The sequence below is a fragment of the Vanacampus margaritifer genome, chromosome 10, assembly GCF_051991255.1.
Source record: "Vanacampus margaritifer isolate UIUO_Vmar chromosome 10, RoL_Vmar_1.0, whole genome shotgun sequence".
Classification (NCBI taxonomy): domain Eukaryota; kingdom Metazoa; phylum Chordata; class Actinopteri; order Syngnathiformes; family Syngnathidae; genus Vanacampus; species Vanacampus margaritifer.
The window spans coordinates 9,684,921-9,707,501 of record NC_135441.1 but is presented as its reverse complement, the minus strand read 5'-3'; the positions used below and the strand labels follow the sequence as shown (position 1 = coordinate 9,707,501).

General features: G+C 38.2%; 1 protein-coding gene across 8 annotated transcripts; it reads left to right on the top strand.

Moving 5' to 3' along the window:
• The first annotated feature begins 236 nt into the window (after positions 1–236).
• On the top strand, positions 237–22,385 carry LOC144059395 (centrosome and spindle pole-associated protein 1-like). Of its 8 annotated transcripts, none has more exons than XM_077578459.1 (28): positions 237–324; positions 2,543–2,643; positions 2,945–3,017; positions 3,967–4,070; positions 4,481–4,734; positions 5,938–6,038; positions 6,154–6,250; positions 7,056–7,113; positions 9,424–9,680; positions 9,921–10,039; positions 10,136–10,268; positions 11,041–11,152; positions 13,102–13,249; positions 13,360–13,485; positions 14,538–14,651; positions 16,381–16,481; positions 16,832–16,981; positions 17,080–17,208; positions 17,337–17,465; positions 17,621–17,687; positions 19,056–19,182; positions 19,784–19,920; positions 20,012–20,140; positions 20,326–20,363; positions 20,469–20,529; positions 21,618–21,727; positions 21,837–21,948; positions 22,024–22,385. In XM_077578459.1, exons 2-28 carry the CDS (start codon positions 2,545–2,547, stop codon positions 22,194–22,196), a joined length of 3,258 nt encoding a protein of 1,085 aa, XP_077434585.1. In that variant the 5' UTR covers positions 237–324; positions 2,543–2,544; the 3' UTR covers positions 22,197–22,385. The 8 variants fall into 8 exon arrangements, 7 of the variants coding, with proteins under 7 accessions (XP_077434585.1, XP_077434583.1, XP_077434581.1 ...); XM_077578457.1 differs by having other exon boundaries at positions 260–328; XM_077578455.1 differs by having other exon boundaries at positions 261–324; positions 2,513–2,643.
• The last annotated feature ends 196 nt before the right edge of the window (positions 22,386–22,581 follow it).

Below are 22,581 nucleotides of genomic sequence, written 5' to 3'. Positions count from 1 at the left end.
TATAGGAAGTGCAGCTTCATGCTTTCAATATAAAAACAGTTGTTATCGCTGACACGGCTGGCTCCAAAGTTCACGCAAGATGGGTACATCAGGAGTTTTAATCCGTGTATCCCCCAATAATTTACGGCTCAATCGGGTAAGTAGTTAGTTTCTCATTGTAAATATGGAAGAAGGAAACCCCCCCCCCCCCAAAAAAAATGCTAATTAAATTTTATTTTGACATGTTACACCGGAAACTGCACTGCATCTGCATCTGCATTGACTTATCGGATATTAAGAACAAGGCGCCACAAAACAGTTGCTAGGTACAAACCATTCTACCGGGTAGGTAACGTTGCATATTACGAATTTATGTTTAAATTTGGTTAACACCGTGAGACGTTAGCATCCCTGCATTTAACTGTATGCGAGGTATGGGTTAGCTTTATAGTTTAAATGTTCGCCTGGACTCTTTTCTTCAAGCAAACAGGCTAGCTTAAATATATCAAAGAGGAATATTATTAGCTTGCACAACAAACATGCTGTAAATCACAGACTTAATTGACCGTTAGTACCACCACGGTAATAAGTGCACTCGTTAACTATAAATCAATTTAACGCCGTTTTTAGCTCACCATAGCTTATTGCTCGGTGCTTATGGCTGCATTGTGGTTGCCAGACAACGGAAATTAAAGTGGCAGTAACAGTATTTATTTGACAGAGAATGATTGGACAGCACCTATTACTAATTGCAAGTTGAAACAGACTTTTCAGTACCTCTGTACATTTTGCAATTGTATTACAGACCCACGCATGAACACAAACACAATTTATGTTGCAGCGTAAAATTATTTACTACTAAAGGTATGTTGCAGTAAAAAAAAAAAGGGAAAAAAAGAAAGTCCTTTTGCATTTGTAATTCGTTTGACCGAAATCACTGGCTTACTGTTTTTATCATTTCATTTCGATTTGTCTAGGTCTAGACCCACCATCACTTTTTCTTTTTTGTTGTGATGGGTTGGCAAAATTGGCGCAGCCTTATGACAAGGTACTCAGGTGCCTAAATAAATATATTTCTGAAATGTGGCTGAATGTGAAGGCGATTTCCTTAGCGACATTCTACAGCGAACACTTATGAAGAGGAAGACTTACTGATAAAGGATGTCTCTTTGTTTTGTGCATGGATAATTTGAAAATTGCTGTGTATTCTGATTCAGGGATAAACAAGTTGTCTCTAAAACACTACATTTCAAAACCAAATGATTGACATGTTAATTGGATTTATTCTAAGTTTTTAGATGGTGCACCACCACATCAGGAACTGCATATCTGCGGGTTGTTCAAATGTTTTCAGACCGTTGAATTGGAGGAGATGTCAAAATCCTCTAGCCACCCCATTCACCATTATCAAGTATCACTCCCTGGGACTTTTTTTTTCTTCTGTAGGATTATGTTGAACAAAAATGCACAACAGAAAATGACCTGAACCAAAAGATCACTGATCCCGTACCACTGATGAGGCTACCCTGCATAGTTCATGCTACAGAAGGACCTAACTGAACTAATTGAGCTGCACCGGCATTGAGGACTGAAGTCTTGCTTTGTGCAACCAATACCACACAGCAAAATCTCTAGAGTTTGACAAACACTGAGTAGTGTTAAATACAACACTAGAAACATGTTTATATGTGTCCACACCAAAGAGTGTTAATCTTACACTTTTCAAAGTGTTAATTTTCTTTTGCACTTAACCAGTTTTACTCCAACACTTTAAAGTGTTAAAAAGCTACAATCTACACTGGTAAACACTGAATAGTGTTGAAAGTACTCTACACTAGTATCAGTGTTAAAAAATTAACTCAAACTAACACTTCACTCTGGTAAAAGGTACTTCATTTATATAATGTTTTTCCTCCTTACAAGGCCCTCACAGCGACTTTGACTACTGATGACACGGCATCAGGAGCAACTTGGGGGTTCAGTATGTTGCTCAAGGATACTTTGACATAGTCACACTGGCCTAGAATCAAACCCACGCTCTCCAGGAAAAAAAAAAAACACTCTCAGGGTTGGGAGACGACCATTCTACCACTGAGCCACGCTGCCCTAACAACAACTGGATCGCTATTGAAATGCCGACAGCACGCTGAAATTCGGAAAGTTTTTCCTTCACTGGAAATGAGGGTGTGGTAAATTTGACACTCAGTGTTAGGGCTAATTAGGTTACGCTTAGCTTCCGCTCCAACACTTGTGGAAATTTACTCTGACAGAGTAATTTTTTCATCCTAACAGTGTCAGAATAACACTGTTTACACCAGATTTCATCGAACACTGGAAATTTAACACTGACAGATTTGCTGTGCACTACTACAGTATGTAGAAGTGTATTAAATAATGCAACAACAAAAAAAGTTCAATATCCAATCAGTATTTGTACTAATTTCCACAGATTTGTTTCTTCATTTGCTTTTGTAATATATTTATAGAACTGTAGATGTGCATGTATGCCATCATTTTATTTTTGTGATCTCAGGTGGTGCGTTAATACTTTTTTGCCAGGTAGCCATGGAAGATGAGCTGGAGCTCTTCATCAGGGAACGTAAGACAAGAGTGGCCCAAGATAGAGCTACTTTGCAGCAAGATCCTCCCTACATGGAAATCCAGGTGAGTTGGCATATTCTTCAAAACTGGGCTACACTTTTCAAACTATGACCAAATGACGATGATGCGTTAACAGTACACATTTTTCGTATACTGTCAATAGACAAACATTATGGAAAGCAGGCTTTACACGATCAGGATTTTGGGGCAGATCACTAATTTCACTGAACCAAACTAGGACATTTCAGCCGATCACATATTTTGTTATTAGACTGTAATCAAAAGGTTAAACCCATTACTCTACTGTGTTAGTTTTTTTTTAATAGATGTGAGCCAATTTAAGTCATTGATTTTCATCTGACAGACAAAACCTCAAAAAAGCTATGAGCCCCTTTTCAAGGAGAACATCCCTCCCAGGTTAGCTGTGCAGGAAATAGGTACGTGACTATACACTAATCCACATTGTTAGTTTTAGTTTTCTGTTATGTTTGTTGCAGTAAATTTAAAGGGGCCACATCTGTTTATTTGTCATGCATGCGTTTATAGCAGGTCTCCACTGTGGCATTGCAGGGTACTGTCTATTCTTTAAAAGCACAAGTGTAGGGGTTGTGTGTTTTTTACCACTAGTTTATTCACAGACTCAAACAATGTTAACTCATTCACTCCCAGACGTTTTCACTGAAGCAACACCCTTCGCTCCCGGCTATTTTACTAGATTTTGACTGATTTTGCAAGGCCCACAGAATATTGGGTTCTATTGCTATATAAACATGGAACCTACCAAAAGAAAGATTAGAGACTCTTCTTTCATCAGGAAAAAAAGTGTATTTATATCTGTTTTGGTTTTGTAGCAATTAGCATTAGCGTATAGCTAAGTTTAATCATTATTCACATACCTGTTTAAAACTGTTTTTTTTTTCAACATGGCCCTGGTTGATCTCTTATAATCTGCTGCCACCTACTGGCCGTTTTTGTAATAACTAGCATTGCTTCAAACGTTCTCTACAATTCTGAGGCTGCATTAAAGCCTTCTGTATGCTTTAGCATAAAAAGCCCCCACAAAAAAACGTATAAATACATCTTTGAGAGTATGGTAACATTTTAAATAGAACGTATTTATACGTTTTTGGGAGTAAATTAGTTAAACAATCTATCTGCATCACAATTAAAGCTTCAAACATTGAAGTTGACTATAAAATTGGAACACCACGCAAAGAGAACATCAGCATGCCCAATTGTTGAGTCGAGCACGTAAAAAAAAACACCCATGCGCAGCAACTATAGGAGCTGAGGATAGCCACTATAAAATGGTAAAATTGTATTTGTCTTGTTTTGAAACCCTTGCAATGAAGACAATTAAAATATTAATTTGTGCGTTTCTATCAGAGGAAAGCAGCATTGTGGGTCTTCCCCTCGGTGTGGAGTACGAAAAGAAGAAAAAGAGGCTTCAGCATGAGCTTCGTATGGACTACAGACACTACATTGCACAGGTGACAGATTTGCAGTGTTTTTATCCGTCATGATTCTTTCCAGTGACAATTCCCAAGTGCCTAAATACTGTAATGACATGCTTTTTGTGTTACATTTGACACTCTGTGGAGTGAAATATTCTCTGTAGCTTGCACAGTTTTGAATAATGAGTTGACAATGCTGTGTTTAGGTATTTACCATTTGTTAAATAGCAATAACCATTTGTTAATACAGCAGCAACAACCAAGACAATTAAATAAAATAGTTATTGCTGAATACATTAAATTACATTAAAAATAAGTACATTGAGTAATTTGTAAACAATGGAGACTCTTGAAGTTTAAAAAAACATGGGTAAGAATTTCAATGATTAATTTTGTATCATTAAAGAAAAAAAATATGTCTGTACATCACATTCCTCTTCCTCTAGCAAAATGGTGTCCTCAGACAACGCCCCCATTCACGGAGGGATGTAGGCACACTGACAGAAGCCCGTAAGGAGCCTCACAGAGTTCTTTCCCCTCCGGAAAGTCCCAGACACCAGGTCAGGCAAGAGATGCCCGTGGACCAGGAGTCAGAGGAGGAGCAGTACACTCAGGAAAAGCTAACAGAGGTCAGAAGTAGCAGACAATTGGGTCTGGACTGCAGTTATGAGAAGATGCAACACACAAAGGATGATGACAGGTAGTTAGAACACAAAGGGCCAAATGCACTAAGAATGCACTGCGTCCGCTGATAGCTGATAATTTGCTCTTCATTTGCACCCGCAGTTTACTCCCTCAATACGTCCTATTCACAAAGGAGATTGCTCTAATTATATACTAGCGCAACACCCACCCAAAGTTTGACAGATGAGTGCATTTTGTACCTGATGTATCACATATGGCAATGCTTTGCGACAAAAACACCATAGCCACGTTTCCACTGCAGGAACTTCGGGGTAAATTTATGGGGCCAGCCCCGTATGTGGCGTCTCCACTACAGGAGCCATCCCAACATTTACAGGAACTTAAGGGGACGGGCGGAGGTCCTACTTGAGGGTAGTTACTCCGCCGGCCCGATAAACTCCTGATCGGGCTTTCGTGCTGATTGGCTAAAAATAATTTAGTATAAAAGATTATCTTACCGTCATGCGCGACGATGTTGCATTCTCGGCTTCGTCTCTTCCACCAAAACAATTCTCTTAATAATCCTTTGCCTATTTTCGTTCCACTCTACTGTTAGCCTTTTCAAATTCTTTATCTAGACGCTGTCTCCTCTCACTCAAACCATCCATCCATGCCAAGTACATTTTAAAAAAAGCGGGGGGGAAACGGCAACCGCCACAAGTTTTTCTCTTTCCTCATTGTTGTTCTGATTTTGGTGACTTCGCAAGGCGATTACGTGTTGATCGAAACTCGTGACTTGCGAGTTGTAGCCACATTAGACAGTAGAAGGAAAAAGTCACAAACAAGTTTTTCCCCAAAAAGTTGTTGTTTTTTTGCAGCGTAGGAAGCGCATATGCCGGTGAGTAATGTTAACATGCTTCTCTGTATACATTCCTGAAGCGTTTTGTATGAATAGCCGTTCTTTTGAGTGATAAAAGTGCCGCGAGTAGCGCACTAATTAGCATTGGCGAGTCAGTTTGGATATCATGACGACTCTTTGCACATCTATAGATTGAAGCAGAAATCATTGTCAATCAAATCATTATGAATCGAAAATTGATTCTGAATCGAATCTCAGACCCAAAAATCTGAATCGAATCGTGAGACAGTCAAAGATTTCCACTTTAAGTGCCATTAAGCTGTTGTGAGCGGAAAGGAATACAAAGACATCATTCATTCATTTAATGTCCACACTTAATGTATGTTCTTTGTGTATTTTAATTAAGTTTTTTTTTTTCAGGGAGGAGAGGGAGATAATTTCAGGTTTTATCAGCAAAAGCAGGCGATCAAGAGCACAAAACAAAGCTGATGAAGCGGAATTTTCTACTGGCCTTTTGATTGGTAAAAATGACTTGCAGAATTATAGTTAGTTTGAGCCTGTACCACCATGCAGCCTTGTGACCGGTAGTAGACAATTCTGAATAAAGTTCTCAGAAAAACGTCTTTTTTTTTTCAGGAGAAAATGCTACCGATGAAACCTTACAAAGGAGGAAAGAGCGCTACAGAGACGAGCTCCAGGAACAGATAGCCGAGCAATACAGAAACAAAAAGAGGCAAGCTCAGTTTTAACTGATTATTATGACATATTCTACTGCACGCAAACAAAATGTGCTCACATGTATGATGCTTGAACTACAATCACAAGGGAATAGAGCCATGTATGAATGGACAAGTAGAAGTAGTAGTGTACACTTTTGAATTATTGGCTCAAGAAAACCTACAACAGTAACTAAAAAAGCTTAAATCTGACAAATGTAAAAATCAATAACATCGATCATCATTTCGCTTCTCATGAGGCTCGTGGGTGAATTCCAGCTGACTTTGGGCGGTAGGCTTGGGACACACACTAGAGTGGTTGCTAGTCCACATATAGACAAAACAACCATTCACTCTTACATTTACAATGTAGTGTCTTGCGTAAACTGCGGTACTGAAAATTCCCATATTTTTCGGACTACTGTATACGTCATTCTTGAGTATAAATGTACCAAAAAATGCATCATGCAGAATAAAAACAAACAAACATAAAATACATAAATCAGTATGTATTGGTATTTTTTTATGACGCGTGGCATTTAAGATCAAAACAAAACTGCAAAATCCCAGCAAACGGAAACAAACCTTATATGATTAACATTTGCCCCAAAAAAGTGAAATGGAAGACTACAGAAATCACTATGTACTGTTATAAGCCTAAAATCAGTGGATTTGGACAATTTTAAGTTAAACCATGGTTCTTAATGATGAATCATTTATCAAAAGAGTCATTGATTGATTGGAAAATGAGTTTGCAATTAATTGTTGCACCGCTAATGTATTATATTTAACCACTTACTGTAAACTGTGTCCTTTGTACAGGGAGAAAGATTTGGAGCTAAAAGTTGCTGCGACGGGGGCAAATGATCCAGAGAAACAGGTCAGCATATATCTGATGTAGGGTTGCACGATTTATTGTTTGTGATGTATTTGTGTGCAATAGTGACATCACAGGTACAGTGATTTAAGAGGCAAATTAACTGAATTTAGGTCATCTAAATTCAAGTTTTTTTTTCTGTTTTTCTCCATAGTAAATATGTACAGTCTGACGCATAGCAAATTATGCTTACCATCTCAAAACATCTTGGTGCACACATTATCAGTCTTTTTCGGTGTAGTCAATTACATCATGAGGCAAATTCGCAGATGAGCTTGAGGTGTTCTGTCTTCAACGGCAGAAGTGCAGCCTTTCGAAGTCCATTGGCAATCGTAACTGGACAACGCTTCCTTTTTGTGAACATGTACTACAAAGCCATGGCTGGGGTTAATAACTGGCATTTGGCGGTAGTTAGTTAGGATCAGTTATCCTATGGCATTGGAACTGTTTACTCCAAAGCATTGCTCATAATGAAATGCAAAACAGCATATCCGCCTCCTGAGCTTGTGAAAGAGGATCTTGACACAACCGATGATAAAATAGTACCGTATCTTCATCTCGTATCAAACAGCCAGGATTGGCACAAAACCTAGTGCGTCCCAAAAAATCAATTTTTTAAAAATCATTGTTAAACCAGGGGAAGTTGTACGTAAATTGGTGAAGACCATGATGAGAAGTGATAGACTTGTCTGTCAGGGTAAAGTGCAAATTGGGGTCAAAACTAAAGGCAATTTACCCTTGTTGAGAGACAGATTGAAAAGTTGGTGCTTTCCATAGATTAAGTAGTGTATCCGCATTGGTCAGAAGTTCAATGTCTAAAAAAAATCCATTGTGTGTTACTTAATTTATCAAGCTCACATTTGTTTTGCCTACGGGAAGAGGATTAGGGCCAGTGAAAAGAAAAAAAGGGTTGTCAGGAGTCTCACATTATTCTCAGAAATCATTTAAAGTGAGAATTCGTATTTGCCCAATGTGACATGGATGTGACCAGTTTTCTTTCTCTCTCTCTCTCTATCTATCTATCTATCTATCTATCTATCTATCTATCTATCTATCTATCTATCTATCTATCTATCTATCTATCTATCTATCTATCTATCTAATAAAAGTAAAAATACAAAAATAAACGAGATTCAAAAAATAAATGTGGAAATAAATATATAAATAGAATTATTTATCAATCAATAAATAAAAATGCCCACCTCTTATATTTATTTATTTCATACTGCAGACGCTGTCAGCATGAAATGTGTCATAAAATGCTATTTAATCCATTTTTATTTATTTTGGCATTTTTTTGGGTCCTCCTATACGTAACATGTTTGGTGTGCATGCGTGTCACTTCCCAGACGTATTCTGTGCACATTAAAAGTTGTGATTGTTTTTGTTACATGAATGCCCACGCAAAAAGATTGAACAAAAATTCATAACCACCAGTGTGAGCGTTGCAGGATGTTAGTGGGCAGTGTGAATGACATGTACACTAGGTCGTCATCTTCATGTCACAAAGCTTTTCAATGACATTTACTCTTGGTAATCATCTCCATGTCACAAAGCTTTAAAAGCAAACCTCTGCTAAAGTGATTCATAGAAATCTAATGAGAGATGTGTCAGGGAGACTGAGACTTTAAAAACACAAAGCAATGTCCGTGACAGACTAAAGCTACAGAAACACAGCCTGCAACACAGTCTTTTATCTTGCATAAGCAACCTTGGCAAGCGGAAAAGAGGTAATTTCCTTTGTGCCTATAAAAAGAAAAAAAACGTATGCTTCACGTTTCTGTTCTATGTATTGATCTTGTAATCAATCAATGCATTACATTTGTACTTAGTTTAATTAGTTAACTTAGTTTCCGATGTTTGATGACTGTACCGGTCTGTTGGTAGCACCATCTGAAAAATTCGTACTTGTTCATTGAGCTGTGGGACAACTCAAATCCTAAGAACACGCCTGTACTGTATAAAGCTGACGGCCACGGCAGTTTAGGTTTGTCCAAGCATTTGAATCCTTGATCCAATAGAAAAACAACCAACACTACCTTTGAAAAAAGAAATGCTTATTTTGGGCATTTCTCAAATTTTATTGATTATATCATTTAACAATATAAAAACTGTTAGTCAATACTAAGTGGATCTTTTCCACAGTCCGTTCGTTACATCTCTGAAACAAGGCAAAAAGGTTAATTGTTTTCCAAAGTAAAAGCAAATGTTTTATTTTGGTTCAACAGATAATCAGTAGTTTCAGGTGGCCATTTTAGAAAATCTGGCACTTATTCATAGCATTTTTGTTGTTGGTCTGTCTCCACTCATTAGCCCAACCGAATCAGGCAATTTGGACTGAGCAGGAGAAAAGATTCTCGGCTGTTGGGGCAGTCCATGTTGGGACAGAATGAATCATCATCCAGTTTACCTAATCATGACCAGGCTGGCGTTAGGGGCCGGCTGATGCCTCCACCGGATCAGCCCCTTGTAGCCTTTCAGTCTCCACTGCTTCAGTGCAATGGAGAAGGCTTGTCGCCGAATAGGCAGCCTGTTGGCCTCCCCGTCCCCAGAGCTGTGGACACCTCCAGGTATATATTGTGTTTGTAACCTTTGCTTTTTTGGTTTGGTTGTTGGAACCATTTTTGGTATAAAAATTTGACTTGATGTTTATTAAGATAATCTGGTGGAAAAATCCGGAAGCTATCTTTTTTTGACACGCTTGTCTCATTTTTTGTTCTAATTGTTGTATTTTTTTTGCTGTGTATCTAACGATTTAAAATCCTTATAATGTGCCATAATGATTAATTTAACTTTGTGGCATTCTGCAGAATTCCTTTGCTCCCTCCTCACCCCGCTCACATAGTTGGCGAAGCCTTCAGTGGTCCCTATCGAGACTCCCATTACAACTACAGCAATAGAAACCTGCTTGACCCAAACCTTGCCTACTGTGAGTACTAAATCCTTCTGTTGAATAGAGGACACTCTCTCATCTCAGCGACAGTAAGCTTTCAGCATTTATTTTTTAACATATCTCCCTATGTAGATGGTCATTTGCCTTACCCTGTTGTGGGACTTCCCCTGCCCTGCTATAACATGCCACCGGGAGGACCTGTGCCCAGTCAGCTTGGTGACACAAGCCCCCAAAGTAGAAGCAGTTTCAATGAGTCCTCAATACAGTAAATATACTCTTTTCTTTTTATGTCAGTTTAGCAGGAGCACCAAATGAACATCATGATCTTTTTTTTTTTTTAATTATATAATCATGTTTTATTATTTATTGTTTGCTTTTACTACTCTTTTTAGCTTGATCATTGGCTCTTTCAGATATTAAGAATATGAAATGTTCCTCCCTGTCCAAACATTTATCAGTTTTAATCTGGTAGAAACTAATATGTTCCAGTTTTGAATCTAGAATGAAGTTCAGTGAAATGTAGAATGAGTTTACTCAAATTGTTATGAACATTGCTTAAATAGTTTTTTTGTTTTTTAAAGAAAAAAGGATGCAATGGTGAATGCAAATGGCCTGTATAGAGCCCAGAGGGTTAAATAGTTGGGTATCAACTGGGGCTGCTATTACACTTTATTTTAATAGTGGATTAAGCTGTTGGTTATTTTGTCAATTAATCCAGAAGTTATTTTTTTTTTTTATGTCTTAATTTCCATCACTGTATTAAAAAATAATCTTATTTCAAATTGGCAGTGCAGAAAATCCACAGTCCGTTCGTTACATCTCAGAAACTAGGCAAAAATGTTCATTGTCAATCAATTACCGATAATCATTGCATCTAGTATCACCAATTAATTTGAGTGAAGATACTGTACATGTAAGCACTATGTTATTAACTCTTCTGGAAATCATTACTGTAAATAATTAGGTTAAGTACTAGAGCAGTAAAATGGGAAAATGACCAATGGCCTTTGCAACGTAATTTGTGTTCTTCCTGGCAGGCCTAATACTGAGAGTATTACTACAGCCCCCAATACTGGGCTGTTCCTTCCAGAGAGGCCCGGATCAACCAAGGAAAGGACTTTGAACTATGCAGATGCTTTGAAAAAACAGGTAAGTTGTACTTTAGAAATAATCTTTCCACAAAAACAGTAACACTCTGATTCATTTTATTTATACTGTCACAATTTCTTTGTGACATTCTTCAATCAATGGTCTGTTTCACCTTATAAATTGGTTCTTCTTTTCATATGCTACACACACAATGATTACAGTCAAAAGTTCTGATCAGTGGTGAGAGGACATGTATCTGTGTATCTTCTGTACATGAAATTCCATGGAACATTTTTTTTTTAATAGGAAACATTTCTGTAGGCACAGACAGACACTTAATAAATACAGTGTCTGCATGTATGCATGCTGCAGTCATGAAATCTCTTCTATATGCATCTTAAGATGACATACACATGCACGTGTATTTTGGGAGATTGTAGGCTACAGATGAAATAATTGAGAATATTATTTTCTTTTCATTTATTAAACTTAACTTTAAGGTCCAATGTGGTGTTTGTCACTTTTTTACTTGTGACTGCCACCTTTGGCCTAAAACGTAACTGCAGCCTCTGTGTCAAGCTCGTGCATAGCACCACTCCACACTGAAGAGACGATACAATCTGATAAGCACAGTTGCAGTTAAAAAGTCAGGGCTGTTTGTACTCATCTGGGAAATGGTGGAGCATGCATGATGTAGAAAAAGCTTTAACATTAACATTTGAAACTCCACAATGCATCTTTAAAGTACTTTATATATAGTATAGTTAGCAGTCGCACTGTGTCCCAATGTTTTATTGAGCCAAGGCATTCATTTTACAAAAATCTTACGGTACACTACCAGACACAAATACTGAAATAATGATCTTGTTTAAATTTTCACACAAATTGAATCATTCAGTGTAAAATATGTTTAATTCAACACAAAACCGATATACTTTATGTCACTGGCATAGATAGATAGATGACCAAAGAGGAATAATTTTTTGACAAATTAAGTGAAATTGGATTACTTCCCATAGCACCCTGATCTTGCAAAGCACACTAGGGTACCACGGCACCTTGGTTGGAAATCACTGATCTATTGATTCTGAAAGACCAACATCACGGCTTTAAAGTAATAGAATTTGAAATTCCCCGATGAATAGGACTAGGGCTTTTTCTTTTTTTTCTGCTTCTATTGTAATTACAAGGGCTTTTTTTTCTAGACTGTGTGGAATGAATTAATTAAATATACCGTATAAGACCATCACATACTGTATAAAAATGTGAAATGGTTCAAGAGAAGTCTGAAGATGTTTGGATTCATTCATTCATTGCATCTTAGTTTGTGACATGTTGGCAGAACGGTGCCAGGGAAAGGAGCAGCGAGCTATTGAACAAGGTAAAAATAGAGTTACGACCAGCCCTATATAAAACTTGGATCCCCAGTTATGACGACATGTATTTATTAGATGTGGTTGTTATACTGTCAGATGTTAAATGCTCCCATGCCACACCAAACCTGTTCCTATCCTCCTTTGTATTTTCTGTAGTACGTCTCATCATTTGTGTTGTAGGACCCTATTTTGCCTGAGAGAATGTTCCACAGTTTTCACTAGCTCATTAATACAGTAAATGTAATGAACGTCCTTTCAAAAATACATCTTTTTTTTTCTTTTTCTTTTTTAATCTCAAAGAGATTATTAGGTTATTTTCTGGGTCGTGCTAGTGTCCTGGGAAAAATGTGTATCTTGTGTTTGGAGTACTTAATACCCATTTGATTGCAGTATTCAGCACAGAAATAGTATTTTATTGTTCAATGGTAATTCTGCTGTATACATTCATTCATTAATATAGGCAAATTGCCATTATGGTAGTACATTTGATTTATCATTTACACTACTGTATTTGGTCAAACGGAATAGGAAAAAAATCTAGCTGCGTATCAATGAAGTATCATCATTTGATCAAAACTAGCACTGCAGGATCATCTGACTAAAAAAAGCACTGTTCTTATTTTTGATTTTAAGATTGAGGAGAAGCAAGAGCGAAAGCGTGTGGAGAGGGAGGAGCAGGAGCATTACGAGGCCAAGGTTGCGGCCGACATGAAGAGGCATCAGCCTTGGGGTCGAGGTGGAGGTGGAGCCCCACTTAAAGACAGTACAGGAAATCTCATTGGTGTGTCCTACTGTTAACCTCGAAGCTTTGCCTTATAATACACAATTTGATGACTGCACTACACTGATTTGCGCACACATAAGAGTAAAGCTTTGTTTTCTCGTGACCAGCTGACCTTAAGCAGATGCACAAGGTGAATGAAGAGGCCCACACTAACCCAGGATGCCGACAGAGAACCCCAGCTATGATGGCCACCTGCCCAACTGAGCACCCTGAGCCCAATAGCAGGACCTCTGGTACTGTAGCAATAATGCTGTATTGTTAACATTCTTTAGTCTTCCTCTTCAGGCTATCATTTTTTCTATCTAGACTGTCTTGATCTCCGTCTTTGTCCCTGTCTCATTGACATACATTGAATCTGTGTTGACTATCTCTCTTCTCTGTTGGTTTGGCAACATTAACACCAAATCAAAAAATGGACTGAGCAAAATAATTAATACAAGCAGTAAAATATTGGGAGTTCATCAAAGCTCACTTAGAGATTTGTTCAACAGGCAGGTATCGAGGAAAGCCAATGTCGTTCTTTCGGATGACTCCCATCCTTTATACCTTGAGTTTGAATTTCCGGGGATTAAAAGCAACAAGTACAAGCATTCCTTTTGTCCCTTCAGCCATTTCTCTCTTGAACTCCGGTCGGGAGACGAGTTGTACTTGATTGATTGACAGTTTTTATTGATTTTTATTGAATTGCTTGATTTGTTATGAATATTACATATATACAGAAATTGCTGTTTGCACTTCCCCGTCATGTATGGGCGTTGCTTCGGTTGTGTTGATTCTTGTGCAATTTTTCTTAAACCTTCTATGTTCTTAGTTCTTTATGTTTTGTTGGTTTTAAATGTTGTTCACTGCTTGCTGCAACAATAATTTCCCTCCGGGGACATTTGAACTTGTACTTGATTTTGATGCTTTTCGACATGACCTCTGCTAAATGGTGTCATTTTCCCCAGACCCAAAATTTAGACCTGTGCAAGTATTTTTCATCTTGCATGTAAAACTAGTACATTTTCTGAATTAAAATCAATAAATAATTATTAGTATTTTATTTACCATTGTTCATGAATATTATTTATTCCTGACAAACACCTTCTCCACATTTCAGCCCATCTATCAATAACAGTGGTAATGTGGATATTTACTTCTCAAGTTGATCCACAGTGTATGCCCCGAAATTTTATGTTTTCCTTTTATTTCTGTACATCTGAAATCCAAATTGATCTTTTAAATGAAGAATAAGGAAAAAACAAATGCAGATGAGCAATATTTTGAAGGTAATTTCATTATGCAGGCCACCAGATACACAAGTTGATTGAAGATGCCCACAGCAGCCCAGAGCAGCAAGAGAGAGCATCAGCTGTTGTTTCAGCCAGCTCAGAGCAGAATCCCAACGACAAGACTTCTGGTACTGAATCAGAGATAAGTATCAATGGCAATCAAGCTGCAACGCAAATGTTTATACAATCTTTAAGGCATAGCCTTCCTCTCCAGAAAATTACCGAGTGATCATGCTTGAAATGCATGTACATTACAAATATTCTGTCAAGAATATATGCTGTTAAAGATGCATTGCGGAGGTTGTCACTTTTTTTTTTCTCGCGACTGCCACATCTGGCCCAAAGTGTAACTGCAGCCTCTGTGTCAAGTTTGTGCATGTTGCACTTCTGTCCCCCCAGTTTTCTTTGTGCCTGAGCTGGAGTTTGGGACGTGCTTGAAGGCTCTTTTTGTGTGTTCCCCCCCTCCAATTTCCATCCCACTTGTGTCATACGCTAGCTAACACAACACACTGCATGTTTGTGGGGACCACTGATCTGTATATAACTGGATAGCTCATAGGCCAAGACTTTTGAAATCACAAAGCCGCCATATTACCACTCCCAAGAAATGTTTCTGGCCATACGATTCTATACGTTTACAGTATCGAAATCGAAGAACATTTGAGGCAGTACTTAGTAGAAACAGCATGATTAATGATGTTTTAAATTCGCTAAGCATAAATAAGATTTCAGACATTTTACAACTTTCCTTAAATACATGTATAAATTATATTCTTAACTCATTCACTCCCAGCCATTTTTACTGAACTCCCTTCATTGTTTTACTAGATTTTGATTGATTTTGCAAGGCCCACAGAATATTGTGTTATATTGCTATAAAAACATGGAATCTACCAAAAGAAACATTAAAGTCTCATCTTTCGTTAGGAAAAAATGTATATTTCTATCAGTTTCCGTTTTGCAGCAATTAGCATTAGAGTATAGCTAAGTTTAATCATTATTCACAAATCTATTTAGAATTGTGAGTAGTTGAGGTTTTTTTTCAATATGGCCCTGGTTGATATATTTTGAATTGTGAGTAGTTGAGTTTTTTTTTTAATATGGCCCTGGTTGATATATTTTGCTCTGCTGCCACCTGCTGGCCGTTTGTGTAACAACCACCATGTCTTCAACCGTTCTTTGCAGTTGAGAGGCTGCATCAAAGCCTTCTGTATGCTCTAGCAAACCGTATAAATACGTCTTTGGGACACTTAAAACATTTAAAATCAGAATATATTTATACGTCTTTGGGAGCAAATGAGTTAATGATGTTTACAGGAGGAAACTTGTGTATTTTCTATTAGAAAAAAAAACCTGTATTTCAACAAAAAATGCCTCTGCCAAATCTAATATTGGGGTCTGAGGAACTGAGCGATAAAAAGGGGGTCTTCAAAGCAGCACATACCATCCACTTAAAAAATAGTGACCACCACAGCAAACCACTGCTCCACCCCTGCTCCTAGCCCTATTCTAAGAGACTATGATCTGTACGTATACGTATAGTATATACAGTAGTCTGCTGGGGAGATGGGAGTGGTAAGATGGCCGCCCTGTAGCTTCAATGGCTTGCACGGCATGTATGGGCTATACTCATCTGGGCATTGGTGGAGCATGCATCATGTAGAAAAATCTTTAACATTTTAAACTCTGTAATGCAAATTTAAGCTGTGCCAAGCCCCCTCACCAAATTGCAGCTTTTGTCATTTAAAAATTACATTTGATGTTGATTTGAATTTGATTGATTGTTTGGTTTTATACACAATATAAAATGTATGCTGAATTATTTTTGTTGTTGGTTTTTTCCATGTTCCACCCAAGTTCAAACACCCCAGTTTGCCAGGGGCAGTGTGTTTACCAACCAGCCTAGACCGCAGCAACCCGATGAGCAAGACAAGTACAAAGCTTACCTGAAAAAGCAGGTATCTCTTAATGCGCCGTTGGTCTAGTATGAGTTCTGATACTTTGTCTTCAAACGGCAAGCTCAACATTGAGAGCTGATTTTTGGTTATTTGTCCTAAAAGGCCAATTGTGAGTGCCATTTTGCTGCACTACACACAGATTTGGATGTTGGTCACATTATTTGCCGATTATGTGTAGACTGTTGCACCCAAATTTGTATGGCTGCCCATCTAGTGTTTAGATACAGTTTAAAATCATCCACCATTGCAATGACTGCCACAAGCGGGAAGCTCCACTTGGTGTATCTCGATGAAGCTGGTTTCGGATTTGAAATTTTGTTCAAGAGACTTTAACCCGCCTCTGCTTTCAGATTGATGATAAGCTGCAAAGACAGGCAGAGGAGAGGGAACGTAACAGACTGGAGAATGAAAAATTAGAGAGGAAGGTGGCAGAGCAGATGGCTCTCATCAAGGAGGAGTATGAAAAAGAACAACAGAAGAAGAAACAGAAAGCGATAGAGGTCGGGTGCTTTTTGTACAAAGGCACAATGTAAAAAAACAAACAAAAAAAACTTAAATTATGGATCATTTTGTGGGGTGGGTGAAATCTGCATTACAGGAACAAGCCAAAAAACAGGAACAGCTTCACCTGGCAGAACAGAGGAAGATGGAAGCAGAAAGAAAGAGGACTGAAGAGATGGAGAAAGCAGCGCAGATGAACCAACGTGAGCAAAATAATCATGCACGGGTACGAAACTGCTTAGTATAATAGAAAGAAAAATGTGACATTTTGAAAGTGTCACAAAGAAAGTCACTAGAGATACAAATGACATTTTCCCCTGTGTCTCATATGTATCATTTACCCTGTGACTTCAGGTCCACCGGGAGTCGTCCGCTCCAGTTCCCACTGTGCAGAGGAGGACACGGTCTCCCGTTGTTGCGAGCCGTCACTCCACTGCTCCGCTGTCTGAGAGTCTCACACATGTGTGTACAAACCATATAAATGTAAGCCTGTGGACATGATTCTTGGCTGAGACAGAATGTTTTTTTTGTTTTTTTTTATCCTGTTAGATTATAAAGCAGAAATGCCTTTAAGTCTCACAAGATTCTCTTTCTACTCGGAAATGTGACCATTCCACTTTTTGTATTTATGTCTTCAGGAGCAATCTTTGTCTGGTCGCCGGTCTCCCCCTGTCCCCGCTTGTAGGAATCAACTACGAGCTGCAGGTACATACACACACACACACATAATTTATTTGACACTATCAACTGCTTTGCATCCATCAAGTAGTTCAACTCTTCTATTTTATCTAAATGGGAACTTTCCATAGTATTCCGCTTTCATTCACATAAATGCACACTTACACAAAGAGGCTTACAGTAATTTCTAGCCTATAAGGCGCACCTGACTATAAGCCGCAGGTGTTTTAATGTTACCGCACCGGGTTCCCGCGACTTTCTTTTCCATAATGAGGCGCTAATTGTCTCGCTCTCGTATTGTCTCTCCTACTGTATTTGGGCTCACTTGGTTTATTTTGCTCTGCCTGACGCTCTTGCGCTTCCTTTATAGTGCGCCCCCTTGTGATTTGATGGATAAGCCGCACCTTTATATTAGCCACAGGGTCGAATGCAAGTGAAAAAAGTAGCGGCTTATAGTCCAGAAATTACTGTATATTATTATTATGTGCATTAATAGCCATCACAAAGTGTTTTGGCCATGCGCGTAGTGATATCTGGTCACAAGTAGTAACCTGCAGTACACTCTAAAAAGAGAATTGTTGAACCAATTTAAGATTAAACAGAATTGTTGACCATCTTAATAAAATTACTTTGCGTGGTAACATACAATTGAATTAATTTGTATGTGGCTTAATTCCAGAAAACAACGACCAATCGTTATCAAAATTCACATGCACATATCTACGTAAACCCACAGAAATCTCAGAAAATATGAAAGCGATCGACACAGTATTTTGGATTTTATAGGCATTTACTGTCTTGCTCTGCATAGGTGCGCACATCTGTCACATCGCTTAATGAGAAAAATGCTTAATGTCCAACAAACCCAAACTATTGAGCTGATCATATTGCTATTTTAAGAGATTCATATGGGCCTGAGTTAGAGATGTACATGTCAATTTTGGTAGGGATTGGTCATAGTTAACACGTTAAGCTTTTTATAGTGAGCGCATCTATGGGGAGGAAGGTTGAATTGACTGCCAATATAATCCAAAATCCTGTGGCGATTGTTTTTTATATTTTCAGAGGTGGAACTGGGCATAAAACGTAAAAATGTGTGGGAAAATATTAGTGACCATTCATATAAGTTTTCTGACCTTAGGTGACATACGCGCACATAAAGCGATTTTTCATGAGTTTTCTCGTAGAAAATGCATACCCTTTCTTCATTCTTCTTTTTCATCGGCAAAGGTGATTTTGGACAAATGCTTGCGATAGTGTACAATATACTCTGCGATCCATCATGCTTCTAGCGCTAAATATAAGGACCGGAAGTTGAGCGCCGCAATCAGGACATATTTTAAATTTTTTGTGAAAAAAGTCAATTTATTGTCCATGTATTGTTTCTGTTTTCAGTTAGTAAACATGACGTGTACAGTGAACTGTCAGCATTGCGTCGGCAGCTTCGCGCTGAGCAAAAACGACTTGAGACTGATCTGCTGCAGGGGAGTTGTGATGAATTGGACTCCCTAATGGCTGGAAGGTCAGAATCGTTATATTTTTTATTCATCATCAAATATTGATCTCAAGAAGAAGAAAGAAAAATGATACAACTTTAAAAAGCAATTGCACTGCAGTGTCTTTTTTTTCTCCGTAATGCATTGCCAATGTATTTGGATCGGGACTCGGTATCGGCAGATGCTTAAGTTAAAACCAAAGACTCAAGACTCGGGTATCAAAAAAGTGTGATAGGGACATCCCTAGAATTGGTTCCGTTCTTTTAGTGTTGAAAAATAGAAACAGATCTGATTTTTAATTTCATATGCTGTTTCAAGCGAAAAGGAGTTAAGAGAATAATTTGAATGACCTCTTTGATAGACCGCAACATCCTAATATTGTACTTAGCCAGAAGAAGACTACTTAGAGTGCTTACCAGCTGCATTTCCATGAAACATCATTGGCTGAAATGAATAATGAACCATGGTAAAATATTATAAAACAATGCTAAAATGGCTGATAAAGTTGTTGTTTTTTTGTCTAAATAGTCATGATAGTCAATTATGTGATGAATAGGTGGTTACCTGTGTAAATCTAGTTCTAAATTGATTGTATAAAATGTTCCTCCTGTTCATTCATTAACACAGAAAAGCACGTCCACAAGCGGATGTTTTTAATATGGCAATGCTGCGGCTACCAGCTCCGGTTCGAAAGTCCCGCTCCAGAAACATGGAACCAAGGAATCTGCTGCAAATTCATGACTCACTTCAGCTCAATTACACAGGTTGATAAACCTAAGCTGTTAATTGCATTCCTTCCAGAATTGCTGATAATGACACCAAATTACCGCTGACTGGTTTGTATGTGCATGTCAGATCGTGAATCCAGGCTCGGCGCCATCGATGTTGAGAGGATGGAGAGAGTGGGTGGGTCCAGCAGGAGGAGGCGGGTCTACAATGATCCGCATCAGAACCTTAGTAGCCAAAGATCCACATACACAAATGGTTAGAGAAAAGTGCTTCTTTTTAATTCTACTTGACACTACTGTACATGCAACTGTGCCACAGTCACAAAGGAGGGAATTTCTATAAATTAATAAAAAGTTGTTGTCTAAACGTGAGAGATGCAAGCCGATTTTTGTATGTTTAAATAGGATCCATTTCATAAAATGTATTTTCTTGTCTTACAGACTATTTTGATGTGTACCCTACTCATCAAAACAAACTGGTGAGCGACAAATAATTGCTTTGTCTTTGTCAATATTTCCCATGTGATCTTACTGGACACTCACCTTTGGCGTGGAGTTGTGAATGGGGGGTGTCTGTGTTTCAGGAGAGCATGATGGGGCGACGTGCAAGAGGCTCTCTCCTTGAGTCGGATAGTGCTTTTCTTGGTAAGAGAGCTGATCAAATTAAAGTATCGTTTCAAGATCTGAAAGCAATATTTTCCACATCATTAGTGGAATAAATAAAGTGTGTCCTGTGGTTAGGGTAGACCAAGGGTCAGCAACCTTTTCTGCCAAAAGAGCCATCCAGAAAGTAAAAACCCTGCCACAGTTTGGCTTTAGCACCAGATGCTAGCTCCCATGGTCCACGTTTACCTGTTAGGAAGCTAGCTAGCTTGGATCAATGGCTAGAGCCAAACTGTGGCAGGGTTTTTACTTTGTGGACCTGGATTTGCCACCTCAGCAAATAAATAACAAAAACTTTGTTATTTACATTTGAAGATTGTGATGATGGAAACTGTGTTAGTGTAATGAACTGAGGGCCCAAGAGCTTATTAGAGCTGCACCATAACACAAAAATATGCAGCATCCAAAATGCATTTTTTTCTACCTTTTGTTTTTTGATTTATTTATATATTAAAAAAAATATTACAAAGTATTTTTTAATTTGTCATTTTTCATACATTTTTAGACTTTCCTACCTTTCTGTCAAATTTCTGCTGATTTTTTGGGCAATTTTAATGGACATTTTCTGCCTTTTATTCCCTTTTTTTTTTAAATTTATGGCAATTTTTTGACATTATCCCTGCCTTTTTTTCTGTTAATTTGCTGACATTTTTGGCAATTTTGTGGACATGTTATGGTAATTTTTGGGATTTCTTCTATTGTTTTGAGACATTTTATGGTTACTTCTGGAATGTTTTCTTCTCTGTGTTTTATAATTAATTGTATTAAATTTTTGGCACCTTCTTGGACATTTTATAGTCATGTTTTGGACTTGTTTAGGTCATTTTAAAAACTTTTCATCTCTTTTTCCTGACAACAAAATTTGAAATCTGACATTTTTTTAATATTAAAATGAATCATTAATCCATTTAAATAATATTTTATCCCCAAAAATAATTATCGGGGAGAAAAAAATTCTACTAATTTTTGAAGAGATCCACAGGAGAGGGACTAAAGAGCCACATGTGGCTCCAGAGCCGCAGATTACAGACCCCTGGAGTAGAGTAATTTCTTGTTTGGGGTGTTTTCAGCCCCGTTGGGAGATGCTTTTCCTGTGCCAAGATCCCCAAGGGCTGAGGATAAAATCCAGCTGTCAGCCCGGGAGAGGAGGCGGCTGACCAAACAGACCCTGCAGTCCCTGGTGCTTATCTCTATACTTTACCCATGTTGTTCCTCTCACTGTCCCTGTGACTTAATGTACTGCTACCATGTTTAGGAGCCTTACTCATTGTGCGTCCTCTGTTGGTTAGGAACTAGACAATCCCATCCTCTCAGGTAGCAGGAATCAGGAAGAAGCAGAGTCAAGCAGTGACGACAAAAGCCAAGAAAAGATGTCCCCCAGTCGTGGTGGCAACACATCGGGTAAAGCTTCTGTCATATTGAAAAATGTTCAAAGCTTTGCGTAAACACAACGAGTGACTACTCGCTGATTTCCAGGAACACTGGACCTGTCCGATGATGACTTGTTACCTCCTCAAATTTCTCACCTCACTCACAACCGTCAAAATTCAATAGAATCCTTCTCAACTGATCCCTGGATGCGACCAGGTACTTCAGAAACTTTCAAATGTTTAGGAGGATCAGTGAAGAGGGACCGTTTGACAACATAGGAGCCTGTTACTTCTGTCACTGACTTAACATGTTGATGTTTGGGATTAATGTATGGCAGAAGAATGGGTCCGTGTTAATGTTTGTAGGTTGGTGTCAACTTTCAGTGACTTTACAGGGTTACTTTTTATTTAATAATTTACTTTTGTAATGTGTTGATACAATGTTTTGTAATAAATTATTCTTACGGATGTTTTACGGCTGGTTTATTTCAAATACAAATTTTATCTTACATGAATGAGTCTCAGGCAGTGGAACGTGGGAGCATAAGAAGTGAGGGGTTGCATGTATTTTTATTATAATCACTCGAGGGGAAATTCAACTTACAATGCTCTGACTTAATGCGAAACAAAGCACAAGCAGTGCCTTGCTCAAGGACACTTTTGA

What these genes read in the sequence shown, in the direction of transcription:
- LOC144059395 (XM_077578454.1), top strand. An exon ending in CAATACAGAAACAAAAAGAG is followed by an intron (nt 6,251 to 7,055) that starts GCAAGCTCAGTT and finishes TCCTTTGTACAG; the next exon opens with GGAGAAAGATTTGGAGCTAA. An exon ending in AAGCTTACCTGAAAAAGCAG is followed by an intron (nt 16,482 to 16,831) that starts GTATCTCTTAAT and finishes CTCTGCTTTCAG; the next exon opens with ATTGATGATAAGCTGCAAAG.